At 42.2% G+C, this 27967-nt stretch overlaps 5 protein-coding genes across 7 annotated transcripts; 3 read left to right on the top strand and 2 right to left on the bottom strand.

Moving 5' to 3' along the window:
• The first annotated feature begins 295 nt into the window (after positions 1 to 295).
• LOC117766069 (G-protein coupled receptor 183-like) lies at positions 296 to 5593 on the top strand. Of its 2 annotated transcripts, none has more exons than XM_034592778.1 (2): positions 296 to 329; positions 4019 to 5593. In XM_034592778.1, the coding sequence occupies exon 2, from the start codon at positions 4046 to 4048 to the stop codon at positions 5015 to 5017; it is 972 nt and encodes a 323-aa protein (XP_034448669.1). In that variant the 5' UTR covers positions 296 to 329; positions 4019 to 4045; the 3' UTR covers positions 5018 to 5593. The 2 variants fall into 2 exon arrangements, with proteins under 2 accessions (XP_034448669.1, XP_034448670.1); XM_034592779.1 differs by lacking the exon at positions 296 to 329 and adding an exon at positions 465 to 524.
• A 143-nt stretch (positions 5594 to 5736) lies between these two features.
• LOC117766067 (nuclear factor 7, brain) lies at positions 5737 to 9271 on the bottom strand. Its single transcript, XM_034592776.1, has 7 exons — positions 8069 to 9271; positions 7755 to 7850; positions 7446 to 7676; positions 7348 to 7370; positions 7133 to 7251; positions 6487 to 7043; positions 5737 to 6390 (listed from the first exon to the last, which is right to left on the bottom strand). Exons 1-6 carry the CDS (start codon positions 8459 to 8461, stop codon positions 6505 to 6507), a joined length of 1401 nt encoding a protein of 466 aa, XP_034448667.1. The 5' UTR covers positions 8462 to 9271; the 3' UTR covers positions 5737 to 6390; positions 6487 to 6504.
• A 2955-nt stretch (positions 9272 to 12226) lies between these two features.
• tubb4bl (tubulin, beta 4B class IVb-like) lies at positions 12227 to 14794 on the top strand. The gene is made up of 4 exons (XM_034592777.1): positions 12227 to 12398; positions 13242 to 13350; positions 13509 to 13619; positions 13709 to 14794. The coding sequence occupies exons 1-4, from the start codon at positions 12342 to 12344 to the stop codon at positions 14764 to 14766; spliced, it is 1335 nt and encodes a 444-aa protein (XP_034448668.1). The 5' UTR covers positions 12227 to 12341; the 3' UTR covers positions 14767 to 14794.
• A 2348-nt stretch (positions 14795 to 17142) lies between these two features.
• crb3a (crumbs homolog 3a) lies at positions 17143 to 21657 on the bottom strand. 2 transcript variants are annotated; one of them, XM_034592781.1, is made up of 5 exons: positions 21337 to 21657; positions 20994 to 21086; positions 20531 to 20720; positions 18219 to 18259; positions 17143 to 18124 (listed from the first exon to the last, which is right to left on the bottom strand). In XM_034592781.1, the coding sequence occupies exons 3-5, from the start codon at positions 20616 to 20618 to the stop codon at positions 17915 to 17917; spliced, it is 339 nt and encodes a 112-aa protein (XP_034448672.1). In that variant the 5' UTR covers positions 20619 to 20720; positions 20994 to 21086; positions 21337 to 21657; the 3' UTR covers positions 17143 to 17914. The 2 variants fall into 2 exon arrangements, with proteins under 2 accessions (XP_034448672.1, XP_034448673.1); XM_034592782.1 differs by having other exon boundaries at positions 21319 to 21657.
• A 1199-nt stretch (positions 21658 to 22856) lies between these two features.
• Positions 22857 to 27960, top strand: asf1ba (anti-silencing function 1Ba histone chaperone). Its single transcript, XM_034593872.1, has 4 exons — positions 22857 to 23258; positions 25426 to 25541; positions 26027 to 26203; positions 27170 to 27960. The coding sequence occupies exons 1-4, from the start codon at positions 23150 to 23152 to the stop codon at positions 27359 to 27361; spliced, it is 594 nt and encodes a 197-aa protein (XP_034449763.1). The 5' UTR covers positions 22857 to 23149; the 3' UTR covers positions 27362 to 27960.
• The last annotated feature ends 7 nt before the right edge of the window (positions 27961 to 27967 follow it).

Below are 27967 nucleotides of genomic sequence, written 5' to 3' on the forward strand. Positions count from 1 at the left end.
TTGTATGAAAGAAGTCCCTTGTATGGAAGCGTATTGCATTCACTTGAAAAAAAAAAATGTTTTTCTGAGATAATCATCTCGGGAATTTCCGAGAAAATTATCTCAGAAAAACAGAGCTTTTTTTTTTTTTTTCAAGTGAATGCAATACGCTTCCGTACCCTTCTACTCAAATAAATACCAGTACTACACAGTATGAAGCCATGCATCAAACAAGGGAATGGATTCCATTAACAGAAACGCTGGATCGCTTTAATTTTGAAAAGGCATACAGAAAGTGTTGCAACCATTTGTTTGGGACATAAATTCATCAGATAAACATTAAAACTCAGGTAAGATCATTTTCTCTTTTTATTCTGCTGTGAACCACAATGTTTATCTGTTTATGACACAAATGTATTTACAACACTTTCCGAACCCGTTTCAAAGTAAAAGCACTCCAGCGTTTTGATTCGGGGGGTCAACAGTGAAGACTGGGAGATCGACCGGTAGATCGCGATCGACGGGTTGGCGACCACTGACATAGAGTAAGCTGCCTCCTGCTATAACATTAGAACATCTGAGACAGAGAATAAGAGAAAGGGGGAGACAAAGCACTACGTGTTTATGTAAGACGTGACTCAACTCTGCTACAATTATATGAACCAATGAAGCAGCCCAGAATATGTCCAGTTTCCTTGTGCTTTTTTCTATAAACACATTGTTCTTGCTTTAATCCTAATGATGTTATATTGACGTTTTGTGCATTTTGTCTCATTCGTTTGATTCCTCATAAACACATTCTCCCCTGGATAAGTACGTTTTACTCCGAACTGTGTTAGATGTATGTTCCATTACTTGCCTCGGCAGCGCAGACAGGCTTTTGTCAAGTTTATATTTTAATTTGGTAATAAAAAACCCAACTAAGCAGGTAGAGAAATAATGAGAAATGTCTACAGAAAGAGAAAAACCTGGAGAATAAGAGAAAAGAGCTGCAGCTGCTACATAGAGACAAGGATGTCCAAAGCTCAGCACCTGTTTGGATAGGAGAACTTTTAATGTATTTAAAACAAAATACATGTGTGAAACTGTGAGAAGTTTCATTTGGTTGGAAGGAGGTGAAAGTAAACCTGACAGATCTCTGACGCTCCTGGAGAATTTCATAAAGAGTAAATATCATGTCAGTGAGACCCTGTGGTCCTCGTCAAACGCTGAACATGAAGAGCAGACCACTACTGCCCCCTGCACTACAAAGAGATAGAGCAACCACATTACAGCATCCTGCGCTCGGAGTCTCTCTCTCTCTCTGGTGATTTACACATCAAAAAGACAACAGATCGATGTGGGTTTTGTCTTTGTACTCAGATGGGAACAGAACATTCAGTTCGACGCGCCCGAGCAGAAGCTCAACGAACCACCGCTGTGAAACAATCAATCCCAACACACCCTGCGACCACACATGCTCGCACACAGGCTCCGCACACTCACACAGCTCTTCCCACCTGCAGTTGTTAAGTGATGTAAACTTCAGAGGGATTCTCCACTGTGATTTCCTTCACATGCATGAGTGAGACAGAGCAAAGGGGCTTTTATTTTTCATCGCAGGCATTGAAAAATTTTATAAAACAAAGAAAACAAGAGACCAGGGGAAATTACTCATGGATACTGTTCTATAGTGTACCTGGGCTCAGCTTCTCCGGTAAGGAGTAGATGGGGATGAAGGGCTGAGTACGGATGACACATATAAACCCACAGCATCACCAGAACGATCCCACAAGGGCCCCCTGAATCCACTTAAAATAGAAAACCCAGGAGATACAGTTCAATACTAAATCGTCAGCATCAGCTATTCTCCTTTTTTATTTAATACGCGGAGGAGGAGGAGGATCCACGGAGGCATTTTGACAAACAGCCTTCAACTGGGAGACTGGTTATTCCCATGGCATCAAAAAATCCAGGAGATCCTCCCCTCCTGGTCAGCGTCAAATCCATGACACTCCATATAAGTTATAAATGAACCACTGAAATACCCACTGATGTTTTAAGACGCTGCGTCGCACTAACAACAAATATTCCAACACAGGTGAGTAAAACCAACATGTTTTATTGTTTTTACAAAGCTCCAGAGGTTAATAAGTCTTTTGTAAATTGTTCTTCATGTCAGTCGCTCATCTCAATTTAATTGGCATTGCTTCGGTCGTATTCAGTTCAATGAAATTATAGTTGTATAACGCCAAATGGCGACATACATTATCTCAAGGCACTTCAAATCTAAGATAGACACCTTTACAATTGACTAAAGTGAAAATGGTGAATGGTAGATTCAATGAGTAATCAATAGAATGGGAGTATTTAATGTATTTTAGCACTAAAATAGTTGCATTAAAAAGCCTGCATTAAAACATCTATATTGTAGCGTAACCTATTTTACAAAAGCCACAAAGATAGTAGTATCAAATGATTTTTCTGATCATTAAACAGCTGAAAGATTCAAAACATGTAAAATACAAATAAAATTAACTAAAACTCTAAATAAATAAGCTTCATGAAACATTTTGTGCCACTAATAAAGGGAAACAAGAAGATGATATGTATTTATATATACAGTATATATAATCACTGTGATCAATCAATTGAAAATTTACGAAAAAATGTTTACAACTTCAGTACTGAATGGGAAAATATGCATTTAACAAAAGATAACAAGTAAGTTGAAACAAATTGTTTTTTCAGACTAGAAACTCAAAATGTGGTTAAATGTGTTTATTTAGTATTTAGCAGCTAATTAAATCTTCCAAAACAAGTTTGTAGTGTTGTGTTACTTCTATTTAGATTTCAATATATGTCTAAAGAACATTGATTAAGTCTCCATCTCCAGGGAGAAGCATCTTTGTCAAAGATGATAAGTCCCACAGGAGTGTGTGTGCGTGTGTGTGTGCGTGTGTGTGTGTGTGTGTGGCCTGAGGTGGAGTCGACAGCAGAGGTAGATGAGAAACACCATCCACAGAGGGAGCGCAGGGAACAAAGGTCCACATTTAACCAGAATAGGCCCCTTGATGGTTGTACAAGGAACGATCACAGCCTCTGGCTTCAACAGTCCCTTCACTGGAGGCGGCTCAGGTGCATCGCATGCGAGCACTCTCACATTTTCAAAGAGGTCGTGTAATTCAGCCTGACTCAGAACAGCTGTAAATAGTCCCAGAGCTTAGAACAGAACTTGACATTCGGGGAAAAAACTGCAAAAGATTTGTAAAAAAGATCTTCCATTCGTGGTAAGAGCCAAAGACACAGACTTCAAAGCCCAGGACACATATGATGGTTTGCTTGATTTCTGACTCCAGTCATTATTCCATCAATCCAGCCACTATTAGATTTATTTTCCAGGTTATCGTCCTTTTTCTGCTCAGAAATTAGCTTTAGGTATAAATAAATGTCAGATGCAGGCTTTTAAGGGCTCCAGGAAATCATCAAATTTCCACTGCCCTTACAAACAGTAGTCTTGTCTATGTGCAGAAGATGAACTTTGCCATTTTAGTTTGGGATTAGCTGCCCTTTTTATTCTGCTGTGAAAGGGTGGAGCTTTTATCATGATTCCCTTAAGTGAGTTACATGTCCCTCAATGCAGGGAGTCGTGTTTCCCAGAGGAGAGTCCACACACAGGCACAATAACATGATAACAGCCTGAGGAGAAGCCCTGATGGTGTTTGTAACATGTCTGTTCTCTCTGGGAAATATCTCACTTTATTCTGTAACTAGTTCAACTCTTCTGGGAATTCACCTCCCAGCAGATTAAAACAGTGATTCTAATGAATAACAGCCTTTTTGAGATGACTGGATGAAATAATCAAACTTATCAGTTCATTTTTGAGTCCAAGCGTGAACTGGTCAAACTTAAATTCCCTCAAAGCATTCTTGAGATATCATGTTCACAAGAATGGGACGTACAGACGGACAACAAGAAAAGCATAATGTCTCCCTCTGTTTCTGGTGCAGAGGCAAGATTAAGTAAAACCTTTCCACCTTCTTGTTGTTCTCCCATCAGAGTCCTGGTTTGCGCAGTTGAAGTAACATGGAGAGCAATGTGTCCTCGTCTCTCAACGTGACCTCTGCCCCGACACAATTCCCTCAACTCAATACCACCGGTGGCATCAATGCCACAGTGAAACCCTTCAGTGTGTTCGATGAGTGCGATGATCAGGTAGAGGGCATCCTCTTTGACCTGACCCTTCAGTGCATCAATGTCTTCATAGGGATCCCTGCCAACCTACTTGTCCTCGCAGTCCTCATCCGCGATCGCAAAGAACCCTCCACTTCGGACATATTCCTTGGCTGCCTGGCCTTCATGGATTTCTACTTCAGCACCATGCCCCCCCTCAGCTTCATTAACCTTTACCACTGGCAGAGCAAGGGGGTGTGGTCCGCCCTCAAGTTCTCCTACGGCGTGAAAGACACCAGCGGCCCCTTGTTTCTGTCCTGCATCTGCCTGGATCGCTTTGTGGCCGTGCTCATGCCGATTCAGTTTGGGCAGCTCAAGCACATCAAGTACAGGTTGAGCCTCTCGGTTCTGGTGCTCTGCCTCACCTTTGCCTATTCGGCTGCTAAGACTGTGGGAGGCCTCCCCAACTTTGAGAAGGTGTTCACGGGTGAGATCCTGGCAACATTTACCTGGATGGTTATGTGTAACGTGAGCATCCTGTGGGCTCTGAAAAGATCCCGCGGTGCAGGAAAAGATGAGATGCAGCCTATGAAGAGGAAAGCGTTCAAGATGGTGCTGTCCATCCTCTGTATTATTGTTTTTAACTACCTGCCCCCTGTGGCACTGTTCCCCTTCGAAGACTACTACTCCCCTGATGTGTTCCGCTGCTACGTGCAGCCCGTGGGCTTCGCCTTCCTCAACATCAGCAGCACCATCCAGCCGCTTGTTTACCTGGGTCGTCTGAAGAAGGTGCCTTTCCTCTCTGACACCTGCGTTAAGAAGTGTTGCTCCCGTGTCACTGCAGCGAATAACAAGATCACACCTGAGCAAAATCTAAATTCTTGAGATATATTACAATAATAAGCACAGAGATTTTCATTGATTTAATTTCTCTATACTTCTATGATTAAGTTTAACTGAATGTGTTTTTATGCTGGGTAGTGGTTTTATTGCAAAAGATAATATGTAAATATATCTTACAATACACTGGAATTATGATGAAACAAGAGGGAATCATTTTTTTATTTCATGTTTAATATTTAATGATTTTGTTCTTTAAAATAATTTTCTCTTATTACAATAAGTTTGCTGGTTTCAAAGCTGCTGTCTCAACTGTATGGAAATCCTTCAAAAATACTTGCTTGGCTTTGGCGCCACCATGTGTACAAGTAGACTAATAAACTCATACCATATTAAATCCCTCCAGAATAAAACACCTTTTCACCAGTGAAATGTTACTTCACTTGAAGTGAATGACACTTCATGAAGCTGGAATTTAACTGGAAATCCAAACATGCAACTACACAAATGAGGTATGTGCGTGTGTGGTTGTTAGTTTTTATATCCTGGTGGGGACTCAAACCAGGAATGCACACTGATCCATGGGGACTCTGAAGGTTGAGGTCCCCACATGTGTGTAGGGACAGGTTTTTGAGGGTTAAGACTTGAGTTTTAGGGTAAGTGTGAAAGTTAGACTTTTGTAAGGCATGTATTTGTGATGGTTAGGGGTTATGTCAATGAGTGTCCCTCACTGGAATAGTGAAACAAGTTTGCATGTGTGTTTCATGCATGATATGATTCCATTTCCTAAGGTGCATGATGCTGGAGAGGTTAGAAAACTCTCCTCTATCCCAGTCCAACTTAATATGGAATATGCAAAATATTAATACATCACCCTCATAGCTACAGTGCATAGGGGAAGTTTATGTTAGCTTAGCATGAAGACTGGAAACTGGGCGAACACAGATCTCTCCGAAGGTAAGAAAATACCCCGCACACCACTTTTAAAGCAGTTTTTCATGTTACAGGAGGGTTGTCTGCAGGGCAGGTTGCAAGGCATCGGAGATTCAGGGAAGTTACATGCCCCAACCACTTACCCCTGCTGAACAGCGGATTGTGCACTTCAGTTTTTGTACCCTTGTTCTTTATTTTATTATTGTTACATACATATCTATAATTTTCCCTTTTATTCTTTTCTTTTCCGTAACTGTCACTTTTTCATGTCTTTTTGCGATACTCTGTTTTTATGTATGCACATAACTTTGGAAATCTGCTATTAAAAAGTGCTTCGTGTTATTTAAAAAACTAAATATAATGTGTTAATGAGGGCGTTTCAGAGGTGATGTAGGGCGGACCCTTGAAAAGAGCCTGGCTAGCTCTTTCCCAAAATGTCAAACTGAGCTGACTAGAGCCAAAGCTTTGGAAGCAGCAAAATGATTCAGATAAAGAATATTTTCCTTGTCGTCCGTGAAAGACATTACCATGACAACCAAACCATTTCATCTCTGGCCTCAGGTGGTGTTTTTTTCACAACAAGTTATTCATTCAGTCAGTTATTGACGCAACATTGTGACAAGTACCTTCTCTGGCATTATTTTAAGTGGATGACTGCTCTGTGTGTAAAAATATGGAAGTAAAGTTTCGGTGAACGTGTGGGTAAATACACAAATGACTGTGTTGTCAGCGGGGTCAAGAAAAGACACTGTCCCTTTGTTGTAATCCAGTTGCACTTTGATTTGTTTTGGTGTCCTTGAGAGTGTCAGCGGGGTGGGCGGGGACGTCATCGCCCTGAACTCTCCGTCCCGGAAGCACAAAGTCCAGAAGCCATTTTCGGGCCGAGCGGAGACCTCAGTGTTCCTGGGCATAGACAGAGAAGCCACGCCCAGAAGCCAGTCCTGATTACTTCCTGTCTCCACAACCCAATGGTGACTTCCTGAACCAAGCGGAGTCATGGCTACCACTTCAGCACTAATGTGGAAGCGCTCTGGGTTGTCAGGGCAACAGCAGGACTGCTTTACGTAGTGGAGGGAAGTGAGGCTGTCAGACAGGATGAGGCAGGGGTGCGCTGTGTTTGGGTCCAAAGTCACTGGAGCTAAAACACAGGAAATGAGCAATGGCCATTTATAATTCTGCTCTTTTAACGCTTCCTACACTGAGGAAAATCAAATTGAATAAACTTACTGTAATCAATGTGGTCCAGCATTTTCTCCCACACTCTGTACTTGAGGTTGCAGAGATGATTGGTCACGTCAATCAGTAATCCAGACATGTTGTCTGAACCAAGCTCAATGCTTTTGCTTCTGTCGTAACAGCAGATATATATTACGCTGAGAAAATGTCACAGCTAACACACATAAACACAAGAAAAGCGTGTAAACATATTTTTTTTCACCTACCTGTCCTGGGTGGCTTTAAAATTCTGGAAAAATAATAAAACAGTGTCACGTTTTGGGAAACACAATAAAAACGCTTGAGTAAAGAAGAGTGTGCCGACCTTCAGCAGAACCATATCCTCTTCTTGCAGCTGCTCCTGTATGACGGAGATGGTCTCTGTGAGGGACAGCACTTCTGCGGACAGTTCCTTGATCTTATCCTTCATCCCCGTGATCTTCTCCTCTTCTTCTTGCTTCACAGCTGCTAATCTGGCCGACTCCTCCTGACAGAGCTCCTGACGCAGCTGCTCAAAATGGCTCCTGATCAGTCTCTGCGTTTCTAGCGCCTGATTCTACGAGAGATTATTGCAAATTAGGGTTTTTTTGTATTCATGAGACACGTGTAGGACATCTCTCATCACAATTTATACCTTGATGTACTTTGACATATCCTTGGAGGTCCGCTGAATTTCTATGAGGCTGTCCACTTTCTCTTGCAAGAGTTTGAGGGTTAAAGCAAGTTCATCCTGCAGAGTGAGACAGAGATCAGGTGGAAGTACCGTGGAAATCTTAGGCCTGCATTGATCACTAAAAGTTAACAGCGCTGATTATCAGGACAGACTTGTGGAGCAGCATTCTGTCTGTAGGTGTTACTGTAAATACTTCATGTCCACCAAAACAACATTCAGTTGAGCAGTTGAAACGCAACAGAGAAACAAAAACAATTTACTTTTCTTCCCCTTACCTTACAATCCAGCACGGCCTCTTCTATTGGCGAGCAGTCGTGGGTCTTGTGAAGTTTAGACGACTGACACACAACACAGATTGCCTGCTGGTCGACCAGACAGAACAGTTTCAACCTCTCCCCGTGCAGGGTACAGTTCGTCTTATCCTCCAGTGCCACGGACGCATGGCTCCTGACCTGCAGCAGAGCCTCACAGACGTTTTTCAGAGCCAGGTTGGTGGGGGGATTGGACTTGGTGGCTCTTTTCCTGCACACCGGACACTCACGTAAACACGTGTCCCAGCAGCGCTTCAGACAGATCCTGCAGAAGCTGTGGCTGCATGACAGCAGGACCGGGTCCGTGAAGATGTCGCAGCACACGGGGCACGTCAGGTCCTCCTCCGGCAGTGACATGATCGACCCCTCGTCATGTACAGTTGACGTTAATCCACGGTTCACAGCAGCAGACGCCCTTAATGATTCCTCTATTACACCATAACACAGAATACCTCGTCAAAACTTGCCTCACGAGAGCTTCACAGCGCACCAACCACCTCTCTATTGTCCTTCACACAAAGCAGCTAATGCTCTTGGTTTTCCTGTGCATGACTTCGGTGGGAGTAACTTAAATCATGTGGCAGAGTGAGACACACTGTATGTGGCGGAGCAAGGGAACAGGAAATAAAACCCCATTGGTCAGCTTTTTTGGAGCGCTTAAAACTGGTCAGTAACTTGGTGCATGTTTCGGAATGCAACCATTCTGGATACGAATGGGAATGTTTCAGTGTTGACGTCCATGTCAACAGCTCGGGGGCTGCACACTGACAAACCCCTCAGGCTGTTTATCGATTCCAACAGGTTTGGCCACTGACCATTTAAACAAAGTATGTGTTCGGGTGAAAACTAAATGCTGCAGCTGATTGCTTGCATCGGTGAAGTGAGTGTAAGTGTAACATTGCTGCACTGCTCTCCAGCGGTTTTCGGGTGGTTTCTGTCTTCTTGTAGGTGAGGTTCCACCTGAACAGGATAAACCAGCTCAGAGCAGCCACAGACTTCATCATAGCAACAGTACACTGTGAACTAATTTTTCAGATCAAGAAAATAATCTATATAATTACAGGGAACCACTCTCATGGACTAATGATTCATCATTGCCAGACTATAGTTTGTAGTTTTACATTAAATGACTGATCCAAAGTAAAAGAAACACTGATTCTAAAAAGAGAATTCTGCGGCTTGACTTTTTAAATGTAAAATTTCAATGCTGTGAGCAAAACTATTGAATTACATTTACTTAAAATGTTCTGTTGGAGGTAGAAATATCAGAGATTATTGAACCAAACTGATGTGAGAAGATGTTCCTTTTAATTTTGGGTGAACAGATCATTTTAAGAGTAACACAAGCTTGTCTTGTCTTGTCAGCCCATCCCTTTATGTAATTAGTTTTTTCGTTTATTTAATTTTTATCAATATCAATTCACTCATAATCTGTAAGATTTCATTATCGTGGATTTTATGAACATGTGATTATATTATCATTTATTTATTCATATATTATGATAAATATATATGTGATGATATATATGTGATTATTAAATAATATTGATACAATACTATAATTGACGGGAAAAAAACATTTAAAAATCGTTTACTCATGAATTTTCTCATTACATGCTTAAAACACTTCAATCACTTTAAATCCACAATGTTCTTGAACATTTTGATTAACTGTTCTGTAGAATATTTGTCAAATAGTACACTAACTTTAAATAATAGATTGTTTAAACGTCCCTGTGCCTCCTGCGCCTGAGTCCTCTTAGTGTTTTGTCACACTACTTGTATGTCACTGTGTTTATCTTGAATATTTACTTGCATACAAAAAGAGGAACCAGAGGAACATGTTTTTTTTTTTCTGGAAAAAGATCTGTGAAAAGCAAAGTATTGAATATGTTGCAGCCAAAAATAGATGAAAGAACACAGAGAACATTTTAGTCTCAGCGTCAGAAGAAGTGTGGAAGCAGGTTTTTGTTATTCTGATTGTTACACGTTTTTTTGGTGGATCTAATTTTAGGTTTGTCATTGACTCAGAGGTGAACAGTCAGTAATGTAGAGTGATGTGCAGCTTTTAGTCCTTAGGGTGGAGAATGTTTCTTGTTTGTCTGTTGGTTTATCTGTTGGTTTATCTGTCTGTCTGTTAGAGGCATGCGCAAACAAATTTACAAGAAAACTTGGTGGACGGATGCAGTTTGGGTCAAGAAAGAACTCATTCAATTTTGGTGCCGATCTCGATTTTTATTCTCTTTCCTTAACATTGTGAGATAGGGTGTTTTCAACATTTTCCTTGATTTCTCAAAGAATAATTCATGGATCTTGATAAAGAAGAAAAATCTGGCATGTTTAGGGGACTCATATTTTTGAGTGGGTGCAATTTGGTGCAGATCCAAATAAATATCTGGATCTAGTGAATTTAAACGTGATTCCATAGGGGAACTGGTGGGGAGGAATGGGCTCTACTGAGTTCTATTCGCCTCATGGCAATAGGGTCTTTGGTTTGAATCCTGGTTTTGCTGAGGCCTTTCTGTGGGGGTGTTCTCCAGCTACTCCAGCTTTCTCCCACAGTCCAAAGACATGCAGGTCAGGATAATTGGAAACTCTAAATTGAATGTAGGTATGAGAGTTATTTGTATCCGTATGTCGGCCCTGCGATACAACGGCGACCTGTCCAGTGTGTACCCCACTGTCGTCTTATCTGGCTGCAAATCCTGGTTATTTCATCATTTTCTCTTGCATTTAAATTTAAGAGGTAGAGTGAGTGCACTAATTTGGAGGGTCTGCAGTTTGATCCAAGCATGCAGACCACTTGGCACCAAAACAACCCTGATAAGGACAGTCAGCACAGAAGCAATCTTCAAACTCAAGTCGATTCATTTTGCACGTGTCTGCTCTTGTCCTTTCAATCCGTGGCTGAAATAAAGTGATGAGCTCATGGTGCATTACAATGTGCAACACTGTCAAAACTGCACAACACTGACCTCGATGGTTAAAGTGCGCAGCTACAGTGGCCCCTTTTTGCTGTGTGCGTACGTACGTGCACGAGAGCTTGCGTGCGTGGGTTCACTCAGTCCGTGAGAATAATGGGAGTCTCGCTGATCGACCGATGCGCCTCCTCGCGTCCTCTTCGCCATTACTACTGCTCCTGGTTCCTCCTTCTCTCCTCCGGTCTGTGGTTGCCATGGCGATGACGTCAGGTTGCGCCATCGATTCAGCCCAGTAGAAGCTTCTGGAGGGGGAGCAACAAAACCGGAGTGGCAGCAAGTTCACATCGTGGCAGCGGCAGCTCGTAGGGGCACTTCCGGTGGCAATAGAAACTGCCACTGGTTTGTAAAGGCAGATACCGCGATATCACCTCTGTTTTATTCTTTTCCACTTCCTGTCAAGGCATGTACTGTATTTTAATACGGCCGAATTCCCAAATAAATATTTTCTCTACTGAAAATATTACTTTCAACTAATTTAAATTAAGATTTATTCAGCATTTTATGGGTCCATGCCATGTTAATTATTAAATTTTTGTCTACTGCGTATTTATAAAATGTGCCTGCGCCACACTTGAGACTACTAACAGCGACACAGAACAAATAACATAATGTGTTTTTTTTTCAAAGAAGTTTTCATCCTTATTACTTTGCACTGTAACTGCATTACCATCTGTACATCCCGGTATTCCCATATGTATATTTATGTAGCCTATTGTGCATATCTTTATCTGATTCAATATCTGGTCTTTTTCTGCAGATATGCAAATCAGTCGAAAATGTATTTCCTTTTCTTGTCTTTAGTGCAGCAGCTTTAGGTCTCGCGGTAGAGACAATCTCAAGGTGTGTTGTTGTATAGTATTATGAATGTCTATCTGTCATCAAAAGCAACATTATTTTCAATCATACGGATCTGATAGATGTGGAGCTTTCCTTGTCCAACCCCCCGAGAGCCAACAAACTATCTAATTAACTTTCATCAACCAGTATATACCTCATTGGATAAATCACAGACAGCTGTAGTTGCTCTCAGACAGTGTGGTAACAGTGGCAGCTGCCAAACAGTGTGACAACAGAGGCAGCTGCCTTTACATATCAGTGGCAGCCTCTGCTGACAGCGGAAGTGCCTCTGCGAGCTACCGCTGCCACGGTTTGAGCTCGTCCTCACTACAAAACCGAGCGCAGTAGCAATCGTCCCCTAGATCTCGATTCGCTCTCACGTCTCCTACTCGAAGACTCCTCGACTCTACATCACCAAGATGCGGGAAATTGTGCACCTTCAAGCCGGTCAGTGCGGAAACCAGATCGGAGCAAAGGTATTTGTCTGATTCTTCTCTTTCATTGCTTTGTTCCTTTTTTGATTTAGTATTCTGCAGAGCCATCCATGCAGGCACGCCTCGAATCCATCCTCCTGGATATCTCTCAAAGAGAAGCACAGCGCGGTGTCTTTGCCTTATTAAATCTTCCTGCTTTTAAAATGTATTAAAAAAAAATATCATTACTTATTTGCTCGCCGATTTTCTTTGCAGGAGTAAAAAAAACAAAACAAATATATTGTGTGCATTGATTTGTGCAATAGATAAAAAATATCCATGAAAGAGATGCAAAATATTTGAATTTGACCATTGCATTTAAAATTGGTATTTGATTCGTCTCCCTTTTTGTCAAGTGCTTCAGACGATTATGTAAGGAGCGGCTGTATTAGTAATGCAAACTCACTGTGTCACTATAGGATCAGCCGCCCCTCCCCCACCACATTCATGGCCTATTATCTACCTACGATTCTTTTCAAGCCAGTTTCTGCTGATTTCTCCCGTTTGAAACACATCGACTATTGTTGTATTTTAACATTGGCACGATTATGTAGTGTTTTTTGACCTCGTTAAATACAGTGTTTTCTAATAGCATCAAAGCACCGGCTGCTTATCAGATTTACTGCCATCTGCTTGATTTCTCCAGAGACACTTTGCTTTTCAGACTGATGCACTGCGCTTGTGCCCTGCGTTCAGCAGGGCATGTTTAAATATAGTTGCTGTTTCAGGGGTTGTGTTGTGTGTTTATGTGTATTTTCAGCATATTCAATTATTTGTATCAACCCTGGTCTGAATGAACACCGGCCTCTCCCTCTCCCCCTGCCACGCCTTGTTTTTCTCTCTCAGTTCTGGGAGGTGATCAGTGATGAGCACGGCATTGATCCCACTGGCTCCTACCATGGAGACAGCGATCTGCAGCTCGACAGGATCAGCGTCTATTACAATGAGGCCTCAGGTAGGATTCAAGTACAAAACGCACAAAGGAAAATGAGCTCATCTCATGCTGTCTCATCTCCCCAGCTTTCCCACTGCGCTTTATGATTTGCATACACGTCTGTGGTTTTTATTGAATGCACTGTGCTGGATGAGAATGACACAGTTGATCCATTTCAGGAGGAAAGTACGTGCCCCGAGCCGTCCTAGTGGACCTGGAGCCTGGTACCATGGATTCAGTCCGGTCCGGGCCCTTCGGGCAGATTTTCAGGCCTGACAACTTTGTCTTTGGTAAGCTGTGGGAATTTAGCTATGATGAATTTTTGGCTGCCAGTGATTCGAACATCCGCTCAGTAAATTGCAATACTCTTTGTCTGTAGGCCAGAGTGGAGCTGGGAACAACTGGGCCAAGGGCCACTACACCGAGGGAGCCGAGCTGGTGGATTCCGTCATGGAAGTGGTGAGGAAAGAGGCAGAGGGCTGCGATTGCCTGCAGGGCTTCCAGCTCACTCACTCCCTGGGTGGTGGTACCGGCTCCGGCATGGGCACCCTGCTCATCAGCAAAATCCGTGAAGAGTACCCCGACCGTATCATGAACACCTTCAGCGTGGTGCCCTCTCCTAAGGTGTCCGACACTGTGGTGGAGCCCTACAACGCCACCCTCTCCGTCCACCAGCTGGTGGAGAACACTGACGAGACCTACTGCATTGACAATGAAGCTCTCTATGACATCTGCTTCCGCACGCTGAAACTCACCACCCCCACCTATGGAGATCTCAACCATTTAGTGTCAGCCACCATGAGCGGAGTGACCACCTGCCTGCGTTTCCCCGGTCAGCTCAACGCCGATCTCCGTAAACTGGCTGTCAACATGGTGCCCTTCCCCCGTCTCCACTTCTTCATGCCAGGTTTCGCCCCCCTCACCAGCAGGGGCAGCCAGCAGTACCGCGCCCTGTCCGTGCCTGAGCTCACCCAGCAGATGTTCGACGCCAAGAACATGATGGCCGCCTGCGACCCACGCCACGGCCGCTACCTCACCGTAGCTGCAGTGTTCAGGGGCCGCATGTCCATGAAGGAGGTGGACGAGCAGATGTTGAATGTGCAGAACAAGAACAGCAGCTACTTCGTTGAATGGATCCCAAACAATGTGAAGACCGCCGTCTGTGACATCCCGCCCCGCGGCCTCAAAATGGCGGCCACTTTCATCGGCAACAGCACCGCCATCCAGGAGCTGTTCAAGCGCATCTCCGAGCAGTTCACCGCCATGTTCCGTCGTAAGGCTTTCCTCCACTGGTACACCGGCGAGGGTATGGATGAGATGGAGTTCACCGAGGCTGAGAGCAACATGAACGACCTGGTGTCAGAGTACCAGCAGTACCAGGACGCCACCACTGAGGAGGGCGAGTTCGAGGAAGATGGGGAGGAAGAGGTCGCCTAGAACCTCCCGCCCACCCAGCTACCAAACATCACTTCACCTCACCCATCTCCCCAAACTCCGCCCCTCTCATCCCTCCCCATCCAGCCGCACTAAAAAACTGTCACCATCTAGATCGTTGCCGCTCTAGTGTTAAACATTGATGCTACTAGTGAATTTCTTGATTCATGTTTTTGTTTGTTGAATTATTTACACCCTTACATCTGTCCTGTGGGGGGATTTTTACTGTGAAGCCTTGAAATTGGAGGATAATAAAATCTGATGAAAATTTATTGCGTCTGAGTTTTATATTATTGTCTGATATGTGATCTGACTGTGCCTGTTCTGACACATCGGGATGCGGGAAGAGCTTCTCAGGCGCGTGGAATGGGGAGACTCGGATCGAACCGCCGCCCCTCCAAATTAGTGGACGACCCACTCTACTTCCTGAGCCACACCCGCCCTGGTTACAAGGTCACAATATGAATATTTAATTTAAATTAAATGCAGAGCAATCGTTAACCCGGGTGAAGTTTGGAAACAGATAATGAAAGGGGTAGTGAGTATGTGGCAAGCCACATACTCACTATATATATATATATATATATATATATAATTAAAAGTGTACAATGCAGATCCGATTTTGAATCATATACTAATTAAAAACTGTAGTATTAAAGCAACATATCCTTTACGGTGGCTGAGAGAGCTCAACACACTGCAAATTAAGAAAACAACTTCATCTATTTGACAACACATGCGCTGCAAAAAGTCACAACACATGCAAATACAGAACCGTACTGAAAATTGTGAAAATGACAAAGGAAATGTTTCCAGGGGACCCAAACAAGTGATGAACCTGGCTGTATAGTTCAATGCTTTGTGAAGTTTCATCCCCACTGACAAGTAGCAGACTTCAATGACTTCACAAAGCGAATCTACTACTGTATCCATCCGTATCCTTTGAGAGAGACCTGGAGCCGATACCAGCTGCTATTGGGTGAGACCATAGACACGTCACCAGCGTATCGCAGTGCCAACACATAGAGACAAACAACCATTCACACTCACATTCACATCTACAGTAAAGTCAGCATGTCTTTGGACTGTGGGAGGAAGACGATGAAAACCCACCCAGGGACAACATGCACCTCGATAAATATAACATTTCTACCACTTTAAAGCCACATGGTAACTGATGTAAATACTGTACAGTGCAACAGTAACACTATATGGATAAGAAACTCAGGGAGCAATTGCTGAGTAAGAAATTATCTTCAGTTGTTTTCATAAAGAAAGATTCTTTTGAAAACAGAGTCTGGGTTCTTGTTCCTGTTTAAATAGGTTCTACCTGTTCTCTGCTCTTTATCAGCTGAATTGTAGATAAGCCGGTCTTATCAGGAGGAGTTACACTGAGTGTGTGAACGTTTTCTTCAGGACTCCTTGTCTGTAAATAGTGTCCAATAAAACCGCAGTCTGTATGGGGGATAAAGAAACACAGTTAAATATCAGCTCTTTAAAATTAATCCTGCCTTAATGTGCTCTCTGATGTAAGAGAGAGGAAATGTCACTTCTTAGATTTACAACCGATTTCAGCCGATCCTTTGGGTACTTTATCTTAATGAAAATCAGGCATAATGACAATGATATTTCACATCCATCATAATGCTGATATTAAATGACGCGTGTTTGTGTACTACTATAAACTACTAATGGTGTTCAATTTTATAACTTTTCATCTAGACTCCAACTGCTTTTGACTAATTAAAGTCATCAAAGACGTGTAAACTATAATGGCACTCAGTAGAGCGCTTGCCTCCATCAAGGCCCAACAGTCCCCTTATGAAACCACAATTAAATTCACTAGACCTGGATTTTAATTTGGATCTGCAATAAATTGCACACTCATAAATATCAGTCCCCTAAAACATGGCTGATTGGAAAATGATGAAAAACACCCTCTCTTGCAGAGCTGAAGAAGGTGAAAATCTTTGGATCAGCACCAAAATGGATTTGGTTCCTCCCTGACCCAAACCACCTCCTCCCACCAGGTTTCGTAATAGTCAGTAGATTTTGTGTAAACTTGCCTCCAAACAAATCAACCAACCGACAAACAGACACGGGTGAAAACGTAACCTCCTCGGTGGAGGTAATTAAAGGTCAGACTCACTTTACATTTTTTCACGACATTACAGATAACATTGGTTCGCCAGAGAGACTCTAACAATGGCCTCGTTGTTTACGTGACTTTCTCAGGTGCTCTGAGGGACTGAACGTTTTTCTCTCGGTGCTTATCTGCTTTACTCTTTTATCATCCTGAAACATCCCCCTCACAAACACACAGTCATGTACTTGTTTATATTTTTGAATGAGCATGACAAAACTCCCACTAGAACTAAGTAAATGTTTTGTTAGATTTAATTACTCATCTATGGTACAAACATGTTGTTATTTGTCAGACAGAAAGAATTAATAAATATGCTGTGACACTGTGAAACATCTCTGATGATTACGATGCTTCATGCGCTTCATGGCTAGTCTGATGAAGTGAAAAATTTGAAACGATGCAACCTTTACATTAGTGTGATTATTTAAAGAATACTTCAAGTGTAAACAACAATTTGCTTTGTGCTGGGTTTAATTTCCCAGTGTAACCTCATTTTAATCACACAGCAGGTAACTTTGTTTGCCTACTCTCATTGTTAGAATAAAAACATTAGGAGTTGTAAATGCAATGGACTCGTCTGAGCTCTCTGTAGCAAAAAAATAAAGTTTGAGGTAAACGATCAGCGTAGATTTAGACGGTGACAGTGTTTTTACAATGAATCTAATCATCTACATTGAATATTAAGGCAGCTGAAACAGGAAAACATGTCCAAATAGAAAATTACTAGTAGTGATAAAATATTGCAGCTCCTGTTTCACTTGTGCAGAAGAGAAAATCCCACTTGAAATGTTCAACTGTCTTAAAATCTGTTGGAAGACACATCCAGGTGCATCTCCTCACGTGGTCACACAGGAACCATTCTGTGCTTGTTGAGACGAAGCGGTCGGTAAATGCATCGTGTGAAGGTGGCACTCCGTCCTCTCTCAGCCCCGAGAGATTCTTCAGCTCAAGAGAGAGAGCCCCATCACGCAGGAGCGCCGAGGATTTTAGTCCGAGCGCTGCATCTCAAATGAGTCGCTCCTCCTTTGGTAGCTTTAGCGCGTCCGGTGCTGCCGCGCTGTGCACACCGGACTGCTCCTCGGCACTGGGTCTGTACGTCCCCTCGGACTGCCTCTTCTTTTTCACCACGCAGAAAAGCCAAGCGAGCACGGCCAAGACGATGGCCAAGACCCCCAGAGTGACCGTGGGGGCCACGATAGCCGCGATGTTGGGTCCCTGCCAAAGGAAAATCACGGGACATGGATCAGTCTGGTGAAACTGGAAACTTTCTGAGGTTATTTACTGAGCATGACAAATGTTTTTTACTCACATTAGTTATATTTGAAGGGGAGCTAGTGGTGGTCAAATTTCCTGTAAAAAGAACAGACACATTAGAAACAATGCAGTGACGATGTGCAGTGAAAGGGAATAAAGCCTGTGCACTATACAACTGAGCATAGAGCTACACACTGCTGGTAACCTATTGGGATTATCCATCCATACAATCTTCAAGGGTCAAGGGGTGGCTGGAGCCGGGATTATCCATTAACCTGAGAAATGTTTAGTTAATTACTATTAAAGTTTTTTTTTAATTAATTGTTTGGTGCCTGTAAACATTGGTTTCTGAGAACCACTGTGTACATACAGTATATCCTTCTTCTACCATGACCTGGGTTCTACAGACCTGCAGAGGTCTGGATGAATTTAAAGGAATAATTCAACATTTTGGTGAAGCATTCTCCAGAGGAGGAGACTCCAGGAAGTTACTGCTCATGGCCAAGAAACAGTGCAGGCTACTACACCTCTGTAGAACTGCAAAATTGAAGATTTTACATTTTCGGTTTACCGCGGATTAAACAATAAAATGTGTTAATCAGTAAACTTGGTGCCAGTAAGCAGACTTGACCGCTGACAGAACCAAAGCTCGCTGTTTCCAAATGTTTCCAGTCATGCTGCTGAGCTCAGAAAAAGGGAAGCTACAGTGCATATTACACATATAGAAAGCATTGCTGGATGTTTCCTTAAAGTCCACGTTAAAGCAGATAGTCCCATATTACACCCACACTTAGTTCTCTATACTGGGTCCCTGTCGCTGACAGAATTCAGTTCAAATATCTAACTCTTACATATCGAACACCATATGTCTGATCAACTGATCAACTCCAACATTATCAATCTGCTCACTTCCTCAGATCTGACCATTTCAATCTATTACATATCGTACCTGTCTCAAGACTTGTATTGAAACAATAGCACCAAAGTTGCAATAGTGTTCACCTTACGATTCTGCCATCACAAAATACATGTGTATATACATTTAGGTGTATATATGTGTACATATATATTTTACACATATATATATTATGAGATTTACCTTTAGCCTTAGCGTTAAAAGGCCAAAACATTTGATGCCGCTAACACCTGCTAACACATACTGGTGGTCACTTCATTTGTGCAGAAGACCTTCAAACATATAAGGGATATTCACCATCTTGTCCTATATTCTAAAATCATATTTAGATTTAACTTTGCTTATTTGAACAGAGTTGTTGACATAGAATAAATGAATAAAGGCAAATGAATAGATAGAGACGTGAATGTCAGCCTCCACTAATGACTCATTGCCAAAAGATCAACACCCTTAAAACCAAATCACAGACGCTCTAAACCCATTCTGACCTTCAAAACGAATCTAATCACACGGTTAAACACACGCTGAACATTTTTTTTTAATGGATTTGAGACGTTATTTTACACAAGCTGGAAAAGAAGAGGAACCAACAGCACAGCAGAAGTGGCCTTTAGCCTTATGAACAAACATACAATGTAGCAGTCATCCTGCCACTGCCGGTCTATTGCTGTTCCCACTTATTTTATCCATGACCGGCCATGTGATTAGCGAGGGACATCATGAAACTACACGGTGGCCACTTGAGCAGGAGAGTGAATGAGGAGGGGGGGGGGGGGGAACTCAGGAATGCAGAGAGCACCGCAGCCATACAGTCAGCTGAGTCACACAACGCACTGGTCTGAAATATGGAATAAAAATAACCCACAAAACTCCGGCTGGGTTGTTTGTTTGCTTTAAGCTTAACAACGCTGTTTTGAAACACACTAAAAAGAAAGTAGCATTTCCGAAAAAACAACCCGCGTAGGACTTTGTGAGTCAATCATTCACTAGGACAAATAGTAAACTTTGCAAGGACAAAAGTACAAACTGATAACAGGGGTTTAGAGGAGGGGGTGATTCATGCTCGAAAAGCAGCGGAATATATTGCAAAATGGATTTTTTTTATAATGCATGTATTTACTATTAATAAGCTCAGACTGGATATCAATCCACTGTACCTGTTTATCATACAGCACAACGCCTATGTTAAATCATTTCTTAAGACAGTTCTTGCTGACAAGCCGGTGCATGTTACAGATTTGCTCTGGAATGTCTCCAATATTTTTTTTATTTGTTTATCATTGAAGGATTCAGTGGTGTGTCTGTGTGTCTCTCTCTGTGTGCGTGTGTGTTTGTGTGTGTGTGTGTGTGTGTGTGTGTGTGTGTGTGTGTGTGTGTGTGTGTGCGCGTAGGTGTGGTCACAGGGATGGTTTATCTCAGTGCTGAGGATGAAGAGATGGTTACTGACTCACCCCACGCAGGATCACTGCTCAGCAGTAGCAGTAAAACACTCCCGGCCACAGCTCCAGGGATGGTCAGCACATCCGGATATGCTTCCATCTCTAGCCGGGGGCCAAGTGCGGGCAGACTGGGGACCTCAGGGCATCAGCTTGGGCCCATGGCATCAGGTCACTGGGTGGACATGTGGACCTCCTGGAACAGCTGGAGACATATTGTTGTCAGTAACGTGAAGACACATGTGCTTCACTCCTTTCTGAGTCACACACTCAGCCTGATGCTGAATCATAAACCTGCTCAAACAACAGGAACAAACAATAACCTATAAATAGCGCATGCATAAAAAGCTTCCCGCAGCTTTAAACGTCAACCTCTTCTCATTTGCAACGTTATTATTAGTATTATTACATCCTCTAATAAGGCAGAAGGTGATATATTCTTTAGAGGTGACTTTCCACAGGAATTACAAACACGTACCATTGATCCGGATGTGAACAGGTGGGCAACGCAAAACGGGAAACACCGAGCAGATCGATCCCTCACGGATGAACCATGTCGCTTCCGCCTCACCTTGTCAGAAAGGAAAACCGCAGCGAGTGGTTTAGTCCAGTGAAGGTGACAGGTAACATCCTACGACACGAAACAAGTGCGCTTTTACGCACGAACGAGCCAGTATGGATCCTCCAGCAGCAGCCAGACTACATCCTCGACTCCGGTACCAGTTGGTGCTTTTATGCAAAGCAGTTTTTGGTCCCTCTTCAAATCGCCATTGGTCACATGGTTGAGTTTCGTGTTACATTACCTGAGCGCAGTTATCTACCTGCAGCAGCAGCGGCAGCGGCAGCAGCAGCAGCGCACAGATCCTCCTTTGTGCAAAGTGGGGAAAAAAAGGCTGTTTGGAGAACTGGAGCAGAACAGAGGCAGTTCCTCCTGTTACCTTAAAAAAAAAAACTCCTCAGAATAAACTGCCTTTATATAAATAACTCTTCGCCTTCGTGTTATAGTCTCCTTTGTCTATTCTGCTTGTGATCCTTGATTAAGAGTCGTTTTTAAGTACGATGCCAGGTTTCTCTAACAACCTGCTTCAGTACAGCGTTTGACTGAACTCCGTACCAAGCTCTTACCTAGCAACCTGTCTGTCTGTCTGATGGTGGTGGTGGTGGCATGGAACAGCGCCCCCACCAGGTTTCATGTTTTCCAACATGAGGGAGCATATCAACATTCCTGAGATGTTTTGAGGATGAATTCGGCGGCCAGCTGGTCCACTGGACTCTAATCCGCACATAATCTCTCCTTCTCAGACTCACAGGGGCAAAAAAGAAAACTCAAAAAGGGGACTGCTGCTCCAGGACTAATCTGTGGTGGTCAAGGATTTCATGTGAGAGGACTGAGTCAGTGTGTGGTTTCCTCTGACCATATCATCCATGTGCCTTTTGCTCTGTCCTAATTATAGCATTTCAGTGATATAATTTTTTAGACTCATTCTTCGCTTGTGTGATTTACTCTCAAAGAGTCAGCTCAAACTGATGTAATATCCTAAACTAGAAAGACACTCAGTAGAGCACATACCACCAAAGCCCAACAGTCTTCCTATGAAACCACATTTAAATTCTTTAGATCTGGATTTTTTAATTGGATCCGCAACAAATTCCACACTCATAAATATCAGCCCCCGAAACAAACTCAAGATCCATGAATTTATCCTCCGTTAAAGAAAGTAAAACAAATTGTCCTGGATTTGCCCCCAGATCCAGATCCATGCAAAAAGTGAATGTGTTCTGTCTTGACCCATTCTGCATCCTTCCACCAATTTTCCAAAAGTAATCAATACAGTTGATGTATCAGAAGATCAGAAGGTACAAATTGAAATGTAGTTTCATAAGGGGATTGTTGGGCCTTGGTAGAGATATGTACTTTGTGAGTGATCATCCAGTTGTTGTTATTATTATTATTATTATTATTATTATTATTATTATTATTATTATTATTATTAGTAGTAGTAGTAGTAGTAATAGTAGTATTAGTGGTAGTAGATGTGCCTGTTGATCCTTCCGAGGGGGTGGGACACCATATAGTTCAATTTCAAGTATTTATTATCAGACAGCAGCAAAGTAAATGCAACATATTGACAGGCTTGATTGTTGATAGATTGGAGGTTTAGTGCACGTTTCCATAATCCATGCCACTTGATTTAGGGTTAGATCAAGGAACGCACTGTGTTTTCAAGGTGGAAATAATCACAGTATTTTTTTGTTGGCCCACTCTTACAATATAACCGTTTCTCCACTCTCATGATATCCTGCCGCTAGGGGTCAGTATTGTCCGTTTGCCTTTCCTGTGATGGGGCAGCTGCTCGTCCACGCACGTACCTCTTGCCGTAGGCGCGGTAACACGGTCAAAGCGGCGGGAGAGCGGTTCACGCGTTCACGTTTAATTTGAGCCGTGTTTATTGCGCATTAACTAAGCAAACAGTGGGAATTGAGTCCTAAAAATAAGCCTCGACTCGGGTCAAAGTCTCTCGATGTCCCTGTAACGCCGCTGGTTTGTCTTCGTTGTGGTCCTGTCGCGTTTAAAGCTTTACCCGGGAAACTGGTTCGATTTACGGTTAGCCTCGGCGCAGCTCTCCCGCAACAATGGCGAAGGTGCAGGTCCTGAATGTGGCGGTCCTGGATAACCCGAGTCCCTTTGGAAACCCCTTCCAGTTTGAGATCACGTTTGAGTGCATGGAGGATCTCCCCGAAGGTAGGGGCCGCCGCAGAGAGGCTAACGTTGTTGTGTGTCTTAGTGTGTTGCTGTTTCTATGTGTGTATGTGTGTGTGTGTGTGTGTGTGTATGTAACAGCTGCTAACGGCTAACGCGGACTTAGCAGCTGTAGCTAACTCGTAAACAGAAAGTCCGGGGTCGAGGGGAACGTTGGTAAAACATGACAGTTTAGTAAAGTACGGTTACAACTCTTAACTTAATGCACTTCCCGTGCATTTTAAAGTTATTTAACTCCGATCATATCATTCAATGAAACTCAGGATTACGCTAATGTTTACTATTATGGCAGTTTTTGATAAATGAATGTAATACCTTTCAAATAACACATTCTAAGATGAAAGTATTTGTATGGATTGTTATTACTGCAGTATAGTTGACAACACAATTCAGTTTCTACCCTAATTTACCTAAGCAATAACAACATATATTTAGTTAAACAGTATTTCATTTCATTACACAAAGAGTAGTATTTTGTTAATATGATCAGGAAGGAGCAAAATAATAGGAACACCTGCCAGGATAATCCAAAGCATCACCACAAATTGAAGGCTTGTATTAGACTGCATTGGATTGCATAAACTAACAACTGAGTATATTATTATTATTATTGTCTATAGCAAAATCATTGCTATCTGCTTTATTGCGTTTTGCTTACTACACAGTTGTTAACATTTGGTGTTGCCTTTTTTAATTTGTGTATGTGACTGTCACTAGGGCTGTGACAGTAACCGCAATACCACGGTCATGTGATGCTTACCATGGGGTTGAGCTCATTACCGTCAGGTGGTATTGAGCCATCAGATGGTGGGTGGGAGGGGGGGGCATGCACAGCTCCACTGCCCCTGGCAGACAGCACAGACCCAGGGACCAGAGTGTGCACAACCTGGCCACAGCACCACCAAGCCTGGGGCAGACACCCAGGGAGCCACCAAATCCGCTTAGAGAGTTAATTTGGGGTCTTTTCATACTTGTTTGGACTCAAATTTCTTACAGTTTTTACTGGTTCTGATTTACTGCTATTCTCTGTGTATCTGTCATTTGCGCTGCACACAGCCAACCGAATCAAGCCAAACACAGTGCGCTTCAGATCTCCACACATTAAATACATAAATTCTGTTGTTTTTACTAGGGCTGCATGATACTGTATATCGAAAATGTATTGTCATTGCAATATCAACATGCGCGATATACGTATCACAAAAACAGCTTGAACTGCGATAAATGGTGTTCCATGTGCCATGCATTCATGCACTGCATGTCAATATATTTGGCCAATTAGATGGAGCCCTGCTGCCCTAGATAATAAATTAAAGATATTTAGATCATTACGGGTTTTTCCGTCAACGAATCATTGTCGGAAGAAGAGAATAGAGAGAACAGAAAATTGCGAGGCGGCTCCGTCAAATCTCGTGCCTCCTCCAAACTAAATTCCACTGTGGAAACTTCTTGTGATCCCGTTTGTCCTGGTTCAGATGACTATGAGCGGTTTATTATATACAAGAATTGCGTAGCTTATTTATGATCCCAGAACCTGAGGGTAAAGTAATGGTGCTCACACACACTGACTCTGCTGCTCTCTCTTTCAGACTCAGCTGACGTCTCTGACGCACTACAGCTTAAATGTTGATTTGTTTGAAATGACGCTAAATATCAACACTGATTATCACAAAATAATCAATCAAGAGAGAGAGAGAGACGTCATGAGCGGAGCGTGTGTGTGTGTGCGTGCGCTGTTACCTTTCCCTCAAGTTCGGGGACTATCATACAGTAGCTATGTAATTCTTTTATAGGAATTAACCGCTTATGGATGTCAATTTGGACCAGGACAAACATGATCCCTATAAGAAAAACCCTGTACATGCCTGTCAATGATCTAAATATCTTGAGCGGTAATATGTTGCTTTATTACTGTGGTGAGAAAAAAATCCAGACCGTCACAGCCTTAACTGTCACTGCTCCTTATTTTTATATTTTTCCTTGAGCCATTTTTTTTTTTTTACTTGACACATAGCTAATGTGGTCAGTGTGTTATCAAATATAACTGGACATTTTTTTGTTCATCATCAGATCAGTTAATGACTAATTGTATCAGCACTGCATTTGCTTATTTATTTTTTTTACTTAACTACTATTTCATGTTTTATAGACCTGGAATGGAAGATCATCTATGTTGGATCAGCAGAGAGTGAAGAATATGACCAAGTCCTTGACTCCGTCCTGGTTGGACCTGTACCTGCTGGGAGACATATGTTTGTATTTCAGGTGTGTTCGGATCGGTCAAAGAACTGAAAACGTGGTTCTACAATATAGAGTATATCATAAACCTTGAACAGTTCATAACATCTTAGGTTCTTGTACAGCAATAGTAATTCACCCTCTAACCTTTTTAACATTTTGTGGAAATCTCATTCTTTCCATCCAATCCAAAATTATAAAGGGCCATTTGTTTGTCTTCTAAACAACCAGGAGACTACACTACACTGCTTTTCTTGTCATCTCCACATTTGCATCTGTCCAAGTCATATTGCACCCCCACAGTACTTGAATATCATGTCATACTATGTTACGCTGGGTACGTCAACAAAAGTGGGTACCAAACACTTAATTAAATGGTCAAACTGGACTGACTGCATTTTTATACTCGTCTTTTTATTCAGAAATTAGTTCTATCGCAGCAGTGTTGTGATTCCCATCTGAGTGGTTGAGAGATACAATTCCTCACGTCTGTGTTGTTGTTCTTCTAACAGGCTGATGCTCCAAACACTGGATTGATCCCTGAAAGTGATGCTGTTGGTGTAACTGTGGTGCTGATCACCTGCACATATCGTGGCCAGGAATTCATTCGCATTGGTTACTATGTGAACAACGAATACACAGATCCTGAGCTTCGTGAAAATCCACCAATCAAGCCAGACTACACACAGGTCAGTTTATTGATTAACGTCTGGATGATATAACTTGTGATGCCAACAAGTCTATTGTCTAATGCTTATTTCGTTGGTTTTAATTAATATTTGAAGTTGAATGTGTCATACAAGTTTTGTATAGAAAGTCAGCTGGAAAAGTTTCTTAAAATGTTCACAATACAAATACACAATTTATGTATTTATTAAATATTTCATTCTAGTAACCCCAAAAATCACAAGAAATGTTTTCATCGAGCAGCATGGAATTGCAGCTTTGTATTCTGCCGAGACTGCACTTTGGAGAAAAAATACTTAGATTGTCTAATTCCTAAAAAATCTACCAATAATCTTAAAAAGTCTCTTTTTCAAAATCATAATTCTGATGGTAACTTCAGTTATAAGCTTCTGTAATGACAAAGGATTTTGTTTGTAGGTGTAAAATTATTTAAGGTAGCTGACATTTGGAATGAACACTCTCACTCTTGGGTGCACAAGAATATCAAGATGTGGGATTAACAGTGACGCGCTTGCAATTCTGTAGTTTTGTGTAGTATATTGTATAGTTGTCAATATGATAAGTCAGTGTTGATTTTCATTCTGAAGGTCAAAGCTCACACTATCATTTGCCCGAGTCAAGATGTCAAATAAAATTAGATATTTTGCTACCGGATAGTCGCAATCAACAAAAATTCACACCGCTAATGGAAAATGTAGCAGCCATATGGAAAAGTGTGAAGGGTTTTACAATGCTGTCATTAAAGTGTTTACATAGATATTTCATGTTATTCTGAGCAATACTTGTTAGCACACATTCGAATTCAAAAACAGTTAAATTATCTAAAATCTGATGTGAGCTGTACTTAGAAATAACATTAACTTGAAAAGATCATGGAAACGTATCTATTTGATAAGAACTGCATGCCAATCAGATCTGATAATCATATGGCGCAATATTTATCTTTATGTCCATTTTTTCGTTTTCAGCTTCAGAGAAATATTCTGGCGTCAAACCCACGTGTGACCAGGTTCCATATAAACTGGGAAGGCTGTGCAGAGCGAATGGAAGACTCTGAAAATGTGGATCCTTCATCAAACTCCATGCTCCCACCATCCTGTCTCCCGGGCAAGGCCCCACCCTTGGGGATACTACCAGATAATTCCATGGACTGCTTATAGAGACGCCCCAGAAGACGTAGCGATGATCCAAAAGGTGATATATGACAGCACGAGACCTTACTATTGAAGAATGCCCGTGGACATTCCAGTGTGGATGTACAAACATCTTTGCCTTAAAGCTGCACTTATTTCAGTGAGGCTTGTTGTCACAAATGAACTCTCACCTCCTTGGCATCAGACATCTCGAATTATCATCGCTAATAGCTGGGGAGTTCCTTGCCATGATGCTGAAAGCAATATTGAAATAGTTAAACTCATGGAAGGAAAAGAAGCAGCTAAGAAACATTGCAGCTGGACTGAAACGAACAGAAAGCTGTGGTGAGATTGTTTTTCCTTCCGTTTTTGTTGGTGCAAAATGAATTTGTACCCATTTAAGAGGATTTCAGCACTGAAGCAATAGGCAAATAAATTGCAATATGTTGCTGTACAGCAATGGCATAATCTGCCATTAGGTCTGTGCTCAAATTCCTGATGCACTTAAAATGTTTTCCCACATACATTGTGGAGTTTGGGATGGGCTTTGTGTGGGCTGTATCACTTCCTGTGTTTTTTCTGTTTGCAGTTTTGTGTTCCAAATAAAACAATGTTGTATTTGTTATGTGGCTG

Source organism: Hippoglossus hippoglossus, chromosome 8 (genome assembly GCF_009819705.1).
Source record: "Hippoglossus hippoglossus isolate fHipHip1 chromosome 8, fHipHip1.pri, whole genome shotgun sequence".
NCBI classification, from domain to species: domain Eukaryota; kingdom Metazoa; phylum Chordata; class Actinopteri; order Pleuronectiformes; family Pleuronectidae; genus Hippoglossus; species Hippoglossus hippoglossus.

Coding starts and splice junctions, on each gene's coding strand:
- LOC117766069 (XM_034592778.1), top strand. CDS start 4,046: ATGGAGAGCAATGTGTCCTCGTCTCTCAACGTGACCTCTGCCCCGACA.
- LOC117766067 (XM_034592776.1), bottom strand. CDS start 8,461: ATGTCACTGCCGGAGGAGGACCTGACGTGCCCCGTGTGCTGCGACATC. Junction 7,851..8,068: donor AGGCCGTGCTGGATTGTAAG/GTAAGGGGAAGA, acceptor CTCACTCTGCAG/GATGAACTTGCTTTAACCCT. Junction 7,371..7,445: donor AGGATATGGTTCTGCTGAAG/GTCGGCACACTC, acceptor TTATTTTTCCAG/AATTTTAAAGCCACCCAGGA.
- tubb4bl (XM_034592777.1), top strand. CDS start 12,342: ATGCGGGAAATTGTGCACCTTCAAGCCGGTCAGTGCGGAAACCAGATC. Junction 13,351..13,508: donor CTATTACAATGAGGCCTCAG/GTAGGATTCAAG, acceptor GATCCATTTCAG/GAGGAAAGTACGTGCCCCGA. Junction 13,620..13,708: donor GCCTGACAACTTTGTCTTTG/GTAAGCTGTGGG, acceptor CTTTGTCTGTAG/GCCAGAGTGGAGCTGGGAAC.
- crb3a (XM_034592781.1), bottom strand. CDS start 20,618: ATGGAAGCATATCCGGATGTGCTGACCATCCCTGGAGCTGTGGCCGGG. Junction 18,260..20,530: donor GAGCAGTGATCCTGCGTGGG/GTGAGTCAGTAA, acceptor TTCTTTTTACAG/GAAATTTGACCACCACTAGC. Junction 18,125..18,218: donor CCCCTTCAAATATAACTAAT/GTGAGTAAAAAA, acceptor TTCCTTTGGCAG/GGACCCAACATCGCGGCTAT.
- asf1ba (XM_034593872.1), top strand. CDS start 23,150: ATGGCGAAGGTGCAGGTCCTGAATGTGGCGGTCCTGGATAACCCGAGT. Junction 23,259..25,425: donor CATGGAGGATCTCCCCGAAG/GTAGGGGCCGCC, acceptor CATGTTTTATAG/ACCTGGAATGGAAGATCATC. Junction 26,204..27,169: donor TCAAGCCAGACTACACACAG/GTCAGTTTATTG, acceptor TTTCGTTTTCAG/CTTCAGAGAAATATTCTGGC.